Source organism: Poecilia latipinna, unplaced genomic scaffold (genome assembly GCF_001443285.1).
Source record: "Poecilia latipinna isolate Pla-1442-1.1 unplaced genomic scaffold, P_latipinna-1.0 Scaffold3307, whole genome shotgun sequence".
NCBI lineage: Eukaryota > Metazoa > Chordata > Actinopteri > Cyprinodontiformes > Poeciliidae > Poecilia > Poecilia latipinna.
In genome coordinates this window covers 36,271-46,239 of record NW_015115923.1, presented here as the reverse complement: position 1 = coordinate 46,239, position 9,969 = coordinate 36,271, and the positions used below count along the sequence as shown (strand labels likewise).

General features: G+C 34.2%; 1 protein-coding gene across 1 annotated transcript; it reads left to right on the top strand.

Moving 5' to 3' along the window:
* Positions 1-204: 204 nt before the first annotated feature.
* On the top strand, positions 205-9,969 carry LOC106940641 (5-hydroxytryptamine receptor 3A-like). The gene is made up of 13 exons (XM_015023429.1): positions 205-311; positions 1,319-1,638; positions 1,991-2,062; positions 2,341-2,412; positions 3,250-3,395; positions 3,792-3,836; positions 3,944-4,053; positions 4,894-5,063; positions 5,743-5,903; positions 7,629-7,839; positions 8,335-8,457; positions 8,644-8,717; positions 8,876-9,969. Exons 1-13 carry the CDS (start codon positions 205-207, stop codon positions 9,101-9,103), a joined length of 1,839 nt encoding a protein of 612 aa, XP_014878915.1. The 3' UTR covers positions 9,104-9,969.

Here is a 9,969-nt window from a genome sequence, read left to right as displayed (position 1 = left end):
CATTAAAGTGGAATATTGTGAATATTTGCTTTGTATTATTTTCTAGTTTAAGTGTCTACTTAACACTCAAAACATAAATCTGTTTATCTTCTGACTTTGCAAAGTTCTACTAACTCTGACCACAATGAAAATTATAAATGAACACTTCCAGAAAGAAAACAATGATGGTAAATTGATGAGAAGTGCTGAGGGTGTTGGCCTCGTATGACAGTCATATCATCAGAAAAAGCTTTAAACAGTTCAGAGAAGAGAAAGCTCCCCTCAGATCTGAGCCATGCTTCTTGCATTCATCTGTTTTCTGCTCTTTGCAGGTAAGCTAAGATGATTTTTGTTTGAGACTCATATGATCATTAATAATGCAAAATATATTGTACTTTTCTTCATTATGTAATTAAAGTGAGATTTTTTTTTAATTAATGCTATTTGCTTCAACCACTAAAACTTCATCTATTGCACAGTGAATGAGGAGTTTACTGAGAAATATCTAGGGCATAACTTAAAATATAAAAAAATCAGAGGACTCAAAGATTTTGAGAATGAAATTTTTATTCTACTAATTTTACAATCGATTGTTGTTGAATGTCTGTTAGAAGAGCAGGAAGAGTTTCACCTTTCCTTCTGCTGTTTAGTTTATGGAAGGAAATGTGATTGTCCTGTTTGGATTTTCATGAAAACTCAGTGATGCATTCTGACCTTTGTAATTTTTTTTTTTTTTTTTGTTCTTTGGTTTGTTTTTTCAGTCATGACCAACCAATCAAACTTGTTTGACTTTTGTGACCCATTTTCCAGCGTTTAATAATTGAGCTTAACACTCCTTAGCGAATTGGCAGTTTGGGGAGATCTTCCAATAATGTCCTGTTTTTATATTCCGATTTGGAATATGCCTTGCAAACATTTTCCTTCACTTTATAGTTTGGAACATTTTTGTCAAGACTCTGGGTTTTTAGGTTTGTTTTTGCTTTTCATTTTATTTATCAATTATGTTTTAGTTCACTCTTTGATTTGTTGTCATTAATTTCTTGTTAATTCTTTCTCATTTTTGTGTTTCTTTATTTCAGTTCATCATACTGTTTCCAGTTATCTTGTCACTCTGGGTTTAGTGATTCTTTTATGTCTGAGACTACGTCTATTGTTCTATAGTGATTCTAGATGGGTTATTTCTTTGTTTAGTCCTTCTAGTTATTCTAGCTCTGTGTTTCTTAGTTCCTGTTATTTTTAGATCTGCCTTGTTTCTGTCTGGTTCTTAGTTTCCCCTCATGTCTTTGTCTCTTTATAGTTTATTATGTTTCCTTTAGTCTTAATGTTTCTTTATTATTAGAATAATTTCCAGCTCATTGTGTTTCCTCCCTCACTCTTTTGTGTTCCCCTGTATATCTTCCCTGCTTCCCTGTGCCACCTTCTCCCCGCCCCTCAGCCTGACTCCTGCTCCAACTATTCACACCTGCAGTAAGTTACCTCATGGTAACTATGACCATTGTTTCCACTTTCCAGTACTTTGGTTCCTCTATTTCAGTCACAACTTGCCAGTTCATCACTTCCCTGATATTCTAATCACCTTTCCTTTCCTTGTTCCTGCTTCATGGTTCCCTCATGTCTCCATATTGGATTTATGTTTACTCCTTAGACTTTGTTTTTCCTGAAAGTTTTTATTCTTGTTTTTTCTTATTAAAGTTTCAAACTCACCACATCTCCTGCCTGCTCCAACTGGGTCCACTGAACACTTCATGACAATTTTGTCACTACACAAATGGGAATTTTAATATTTTTATTTGTTTTTGTTTTTTTGTGATAGACCAACACAAAGTGATGCATTATTGTGAAATAACATGAACAATTGGTTTTCAGATTCTTCTCTACCTAAAAATCAGAAAAATGTGGCCTACATTTGCATTCAACCCTCGTATAAATCCATTCTCAAATTTTTTTTGTTTGAAGATGGATAGTAACATGAAGTAACACTATAGTAACACTATATGATCTCTGTTGTCAGGTGGATTAACGTCCAGTTTGGAAATACAAGATGACCTTCACCACTCTAATCAGAGTTACACAGAACTATCAGGTAGGAAATGTAATCTAATGGTTTCTCTCTGAACGGTAATTATCATCATCAATTAATTTTCTTACTGTAAGATTCATTGCAGCCATTTTGTTTCTTTGTATAAGTGAAGTTTTTATGAATTTGTCATCATCTGGTCAACATAAAAGTGGATGCTACTGCTTAACATTTTTATATCTGCGCACAGATCAATACATTTATGAACCATTTAATCATGAAAAGTGTGATTATGAAATGTATAATTTACAAATAGATAATTTTGTGTTTTTTTTCCATGACAGATGGGAATACCACAAGTTATAATAGATCGGATAATAATAATCAGACATCCAATGAGAGACCTGATGAAACTGGTAAGACCAAAATAATGTTTCTGACCACAAAGGTGCAAAAAACTATTTAAATATTACTGGATAACTTTGCTTTCAAAGCATTTTGGCCAACAGTCTTCATAGCAGAAGAATATTGTAATGGTGACTCATATTTTCAAAAATGGCATTAAATTAATATAAACATCCCATTTATTATTCCTCTGAAAAACAACCTAACACATTGCAGAAGCTTCAGGTTTAAGGTGACGTTTTTCCCCACAGTGACACAATATTAGTGAAATACTGAATGTTTTTCTTGATTTTGATTAAAACCAAACATTGGAAACTTTATTTACATTGTCCTAATCCCTACAGGTTAATCTGGGAATTTGTATGATTTGCGTGTGATTGGATTGTTGTCTCTATAATCTTAAATAATGTTATTTATATTTACAGTTAATGTCCATCTTTACCCCCATTTGATTTATTTATTTTTTATCTTCTACTGGTGGTTTTAATGTTGTTGTTTGTTTTTTTTCCAACTAATCTATTGTCAGTTGAAATGTTCTCATTTGCACTTTTATTCAAAGCCAGAATTCATGCAGATTTCAATGAAACAACACAGATTTTAATTCAGTGTCTGGATTTGTCTGAAATGTGGCTAGAATTGATGAAATATAAGTTTAAAAATGCTAAGTGGATAATTATGACTTGATCTCTTTTTTATATATATAATTTAAACCTGAATCAGTCTTTAATGTAAATATTTATTGGTTATGACCAACCACAAGAATACTATAGTACAATTTTCTAATTTTACAAAAACTCTTGCCTTTCTGGTGAATTTGGTGCAGAATAATGGGTTTTCTGTTTTTGTAGAAACTACGTGTACATACTGGGACGTTGTAGAGTACCTAAACCTGACCGAGAACAAGGACAAGTTTACCATGATCAGACCTACCAGTGACTATAAATCTGAAACTCTAGTTTACATTGAAATGAGGATGTATGCCATTCTAGATGTGGTAAGTTCTTCTTATTGTTCTCGTCTTAAGTTGTCATTTTATTTTTGTTTGAATTCATTTTAGTTTGTTTAGCTTTGAATGTGTGGTTTAGTTATCTTATTTTCAAGTAAGAATAATTGTTTGAAGTCATATTTACTGTGGTTCCCATGTTATCATATTGCCAGTTGTTTAATGTAGAATATTAAGAACTGTTTGCAAGATCTTAAATTGTTTGATAACAAAATCCGTATGCCAGATAATGGCTTTGGTGCATGCACATTTAAGAATGTACAATGAACTACATGTAGTATCAAACCTAGTATGAAAATCTAAACTAACTTCTGGCCTAAAAGTATTAATTGCAATCTATTCTAAATGTGTAATAACTGGTAATATTTCTCTTTTTTCTTTATCCAGCGAGAAGCCGACCAGTCCTTCATATCATATATTTGGATTTATATGGTGAGTTTTCTCAGGAAAAATTCAACATTTCTGAGAAAACATAACAAATTAGCTGATGTTTGATTAGTAATCAACCCATTGACTCCATTTTGATTTTCTCTCCCAAGGAGTGGGAAAATGACTTTCTCTCGTGGGATGAAGAGGACTTTTGTGGAATTTCCGAAGTAGTGATTCCACGTGAATCTTTGTGGATGCCTGATGTTATAATTGAAGAAATGTAAATCTGCTCATGTTATGTTTTAGGTTATTTGAGTTTTTCTGGGTTTGTAGTTTGTTGTTCTGTGTTCCTTAGTTCCTTATTTTTGATTAGGTGAGCCTTTGTTTTGTTTTACTTTTAGTTTAGTCTTATGTTTGTTCATTATGTCTAGTTTTTCTTTGTTGTAGTTAGATTATTTTCTCTGTTCCCCTGTTAGTGTGCTCTCCTTTGGCCCCTGTGTCTTCTCTCTCTCTCTCTCTCTCTCTCTCTCTCTCTTAACTGTGCTAACTTTTTAAAGTTAGATTTCCTTGTTAGTAACACTTTATTTGAAGGGGGGTGAATAAGACTGACATGACACTGTCATAAACATGACATAACACCTGTCATGAACATGAATAAGCCTTCATGAATATTTATGACTGTTGTCATTTGGTAAATTATGACACTTTTAATACAAAGTTGACATTATTCAAAATGTCTTTGTTATGATAACTTGACATTAACCAACAAATCATTACTGATATAAATTCGTTATAAAAGTATTACTGATTGCACTTTAAAATTAGGTAACTTTATATTATTAATGGTAAAGTTTAAACATTCATGAAGGCTTATTCATGTTCATGACAGGTGTTATGTCATGTTTATGATAGTGTCATGTCAGTCTTATTCACCCCCCTTCAAACAAAGTGTTACCTTTTTGTTTTACTTACACTTAGACATAAATTGTTAAACTCCAGTGATGCACAAACATAATTTACATAAACATTTTAGAAAGTCAAGTTATCTCATGGTCTGAAAGAGGCTACTGACCAAATGGGTTGATTTAATGTTGGACCTAACCCTTTTATTTACTTACAGGACTGAAAAGGATAAAAACCTGCCAAGCCCCTTTGTCACACTTAGTGAGAGTGGCTGGGTGGTATACAGGGATGATGAGTTTGTGATCAGTACCTGCAAGATGAAAATTTTTAATTTCCCCTTTGACATTCAGAGCTGCAGCATTACCTTTAGGTCTCTCTCCTACTCTGGTAAGCCTTGTTTACATGTGCCTTAAAATATTAGCATTTTAAATGTGAAATGTGGCTTCTAGTATTATTGAGCTATTAAAAGTAAACCCTAACCAATTAAAAATATATATATCTTATGTGTTTTAATTATTTATACCGTGTGACACTAACATTTAATTATTAGCATAATGCCAATTAACTCCAAAAGATGGGAGTAGTGACACATAAGGGAAAGTTTTACGTTGTAGAAGATCAGCAGATGCTGTCATCTCCAGCAGGACCTCAAATTGTGGCAGCAGCAGCTACAAGCTCCCCTTCTGGTGTCAGCTGCCACTGCTACCTGAAGCTGCACAACTTACTAGTGTCAGCTTTTGGCAATTGTGGCATCTGCCATGGCTTCTATGGCAGATTGAATTTTGAATATAAATAAATGTATTTAGAAAAAAATCTATTAAAAACAACGAATACAAATACATATGTATGCAGCCAACATTGATTTTGTGGCAGTTGCCATGGAAAACGTGGCATCTGAAGTAGTGGCACCGTCAAAACCGTTGCACTTTCTGGCAGGTGTCACTGAAGTAACGGGATCTGCCACAAAGCCATGTCAGCTGTCACGGAAGCTGTTTTCACATGAATTTGAATTATGTAATCTCATATTTATTACTGAATCAATCTGCTGTTTGTTTTTTCATCACAGAAAAAGACCTAACCTTTGTCATGAAAAATAACGATGCATTAATCACGAAGGACTCTCAAAAGAATATCCGGATGCAGTACGAATGGGAGTTTCTCAGTATGTCAGGCACTAGAAAACCTGTCCAGAACTTTTACACCAACCAAACTGTTGTTGTCTACACTGTAAGTATTTTGAAGATCAGACTTTCTATTTTACTACTATTCTATTCTTCTATTTTACTTTCCCTGTGCTGAGCCAAGTCACGCTGTGTTCTCCACCTGATTTAGGATGATTTAAGAGACAAATTCAATTTGTGTCTCCCTGCAATAAAAGCAATCAGATCCGTCTGAAATGTTATTTTTAGTTCATGAATTCTTTCATTTCTTCTGTTGCTGGGCTCACAAAAAAATCCTCAGTGGATACTATACGATAGAGACACTGCCTTTTGACAGACATGTGAAACAGTAAGGCTTTCCCTTCTGAATTCTTGAAGTCTACATTGGCATCAGATTACCGGTGTAAAATTGTTTACTTTTAGCATTTTACATTTACTTTTATTTCTTAAAATAAATTTTGATTGGGTGTGGGGTGGCACAGTGGTAAAGTGTGCAACCTAATTTGAGTCCCAGTGTTCTAACCCTCTGTGCTACCTCATCAGATTTTCCTACCATAGCACGGATAGATAGCTATGTCTGTCAGTGCTACTCGTCCAAAACTGCTACTGTCATGTTTGCAATCTGAAAACTGTAGCGGGTTGTGTTAATGTTAAATATATTGGATAATATTATTTGAGTGATGGGACTGAAAGAGAAGCTTAGGAGAATGCTTAGCTTAGCTTTGCTAACAATTTATATACATGACAAAACCACAAAAAGTTCACTTCCTTCATCTGAATATCCTACCCATTTAAAATGAAAAGCTATAGATGTATGCACTAATGCTTTTATTGGATTATTCTGCCTTTTTAAAAATATGTTTAAAGTCAAAGGTATTTGTAAGAATAAAACAGTGTCAGAAGGGAAACAGGTTTTTATTGGAATTAAACACACACATCTACAAATATAGATCACGGCAACTCTTCTTTGCGTATTAATACATTGTATGTCAGACTTTATGAAACACAGCGCAGAAACAATGTGTCCACTGAACTGCGCAGGTCACTGTGCACTGGAAATGATAGGATATGCTTAATATACACTAATATTACATCGCTATTACACAGCTTCAATCTCGTATAGTATCACTACCAACATCTACTTAGCAAGGTTTAATAAAGAGTGTAATTAAACTAAGATATTTTAAATTATAGGGACAAAATAGCCCACAAAACGACGTATTTTGTCTTGATTAACCGCCAAACAATAACTTGTTTAAAGTAGTAACGACATTGCAGATGGCAAACTAAAGCCATTTATGAATATATTTCCAAGCTGCCTGTCATGTAAACCAAAAACATGAAGTAATACAGCAGCTTAATGAAAGCCAAGTGTAAAATAAATTAAATAAAATTTACAGTAATGTTCGATGAAATAAAACACATGAAACGAAATTTCCACAGGTAGGACGTATTTATAGGAAATCTGCTGAGTAAGCAGTATGTGACATAGCATCGATGTGTGCATTACCACAAGGCAGGACGGATTTATGGGTAGCACAGATAAAACAATGGCCCACTGACCTTTGCTGCATGTCTTCCTCTCTTCTCACAACTCGCTTTCCTGTCTGAAAATTGTCAAACACAGGCTTTTAATGCTGACAAACCCTTTAAAAATAATAATAAATTAATAATAATTTTGACCGAATATTTTTGTTTTTAAGAATTTTTGCTATTTTTATCTTATCTACTTTGTAGCTAATTGACAATAATCATACAGAAGTGATTTTAACCATGGTGTACCTTATTACAGATAACCATGAAGAGGAAGTCAGCACTTTATGTCGTCAACTTCCTGCTGCCTGTCCTCTTCTTCTTGTGTCTGGACTTTGCCTCCCTCCTGATGTCAGCTGGCAGTGCAGATAAGATTAGTTTCAAGATCACCGTGCTACTTGCTGTTACGGTGATGCAGCTGATTCTCATTGAAATTCTACCTTTTACCTCAAGCAAGATTCCACTTATAGGTAAAAATCTCAAAAGTGTCCATGTAACATGCAGTGACCTGCAGAAGTTTTCCTGCCCCTCAAATCTTTCCTCATTTTGTTAATGTTACAGACTTTAATGTTTAATGTGATAAACAAAGGTGTGCATAACTGTGACAGTTTTCTAAATTTCAAACATGCACAATTGTAAATGCATTAATTGTAATTCATTTTTTTCTTCCCTTTCTCAGGTATGTGCCTCTTTGCATGACCTTTCTAATAAAAATGCAATGAAATACAAACACATTTATGGGTGACAAAATTTAAAAATGTTAAATTGATATGAATTTTTCCTGTTTGACTTCCTAAGCTATTGTTCCATGTTAAATTGAACACTTAACCATTAACTCAAACAGCTACAAACCAAGTTCAAAAGAAGCACTTAAATATGATGGATTTAAATTTAACCTGTATTTGTTCCATAATGAACCATATGAACCAATATTCTCACCACAATGTGTTCTCTGTTCCTTCAAGTGATTTACTGCATTGGGATTTTTGCTCTGATGCTGCTCGGCCTCTTGGAGACCATTTTCTTGAATTATCTGATGGGAAAAGACTCTTCATCCCTGGAAAGCAAGAAAGAGAGTGACAAGCTTCGTAAGAACCAAGATGTTTATGAAGATACAAACAATTTTCACTGCTATCTAAGAGATTAAATTAAATTCAATATAATATCAATCTGATTGTATTTTCTAATAATTTGTGTTAAACATTTCATAATTGAGATACACAGATCCATGAATCTGTTGTGTTCTCCCTCAACTGTCTTCCACTTTCTTCCAGAAATAATAAAAGCTTCCTCCACTGCCTCCACCTGTGATGAGTTGACCGATCAAACAGCATCTACGTGCAAAGGGGTTAGTGTAATTTGTTCAGGGGTTGACAATTAAACACAGTATTCAAGTTCTCATCACAGAAGTTAAACAAAAGAAAACAGATAGTTAGATACTCTCTTGTGATAAGCAATGTGATGACCCATTATCTGGTTTATAACTTCTGACTCTGATTCTTGCAGGGCAGCAGCAGCCAGTTATTCCTGGCCATGGAGAAAGTCTCAGATGAGCTTGGAGAGATGAAAAAAACTTTTCTTGACAAAGAGTCTGAAGAGAATAAGGATGGTTACTGGACCAGAGTCGCCAAGAAAATAGACAAGATTTTTTCCATTCTCTATGTCTTGGCAGCCATTTTGTTTTTATCTGTCGTCTTCTCAGTGTGGCTCTCAAAATCAGATTCATTGGAATGATCCAGATATTAATCTTGAGATCTGAGAAAACACTGATCACGTAGCTGCACTTTGACTAACAAAGTAATTGAAACTCAATAATTACAATTAGTGACGTAAAAACACCATCAAGGTATTGTGCCAAAAAGAAAAATGGTGAAACGTCAGATTGTCACTCTTCTTCCTCCCACATATATTGATTGGTGAATTAAATTAATTACTTGGATTCAGCATTTATGCAATGAGAACAAAAATCCTTGTCGTATTATTATAGAATTGCAATGATGGTTCCCCATTTTGAATATTTCATGTTTTAGAATGTAGAGAAAATTTACTGGTAAACTTTGCAATTTGTGAATGCATGAGGGCAGAAACAAAAAAGCAAATGTGTGGAACTAAATAAAGCTCCTCTATCTCCTCCTGCTGCCACTTGCAAAAATACACCGCTCTTCATCAGAAACAATCATGAGGAGTCTTGGACCATGTTCACACTGCAACCTGAAGTGACCCAAATGAAACTTTTTTTCTGCCAAATTGTCACAGTCACGACAGACTCCGCCGTGGGGGGAGGGCCTTAGTGCAGAAGACAGCAAAGGAGAGGGACATGTAAGGTGTGCTGCTTCACACTTTTTAGTCCAAGTTGAGCATTTTCTCAGAACTAAGCATCAACATTTATTATGTTTTCCTTACAATCCAGAAGATGCCTCTTAAAATTTGTGATTGTAATGGATGGCTAAATGTTTAAAGTCTAATTACTACTATTGTTGTTGCATGTTGTTAAAGTCATACGTAAAATATACACTGACAGACACTGAAATATGTTTGCATGAATTATAACACTCAGTATAACCATGTTTATTTAGATAATAAAATAAGGTTCACTTGAA

What these genes read in the sequence shown, in the direction of transcription:
- LOC106940641 (XM_015023429.1), top strand. Translation starts at nt 205, where the DNA reads ATGACAGTCATATCATCAGAAAAAGCTTTAAACAGTTCAGAGAAGAGA. An exon ending in CATATATTTGGATTTATATG is followed by an intron (nt 3,837 to 3,943) that starts GTGAGTTTTCTC and finishes TTCTCTCCCAAG; the next exon opens with GAGTGGGAAAATGACTTTCT. An exon ending in CAGCATCTACGTGCAAAGGG is followed by an intron (nt 8,718 to 8,875) that starts GTTAGTGTAATT and finishes TGATTCTTGCAG; the next exon opens with GGCAGCAGCAGCCAGTTATT.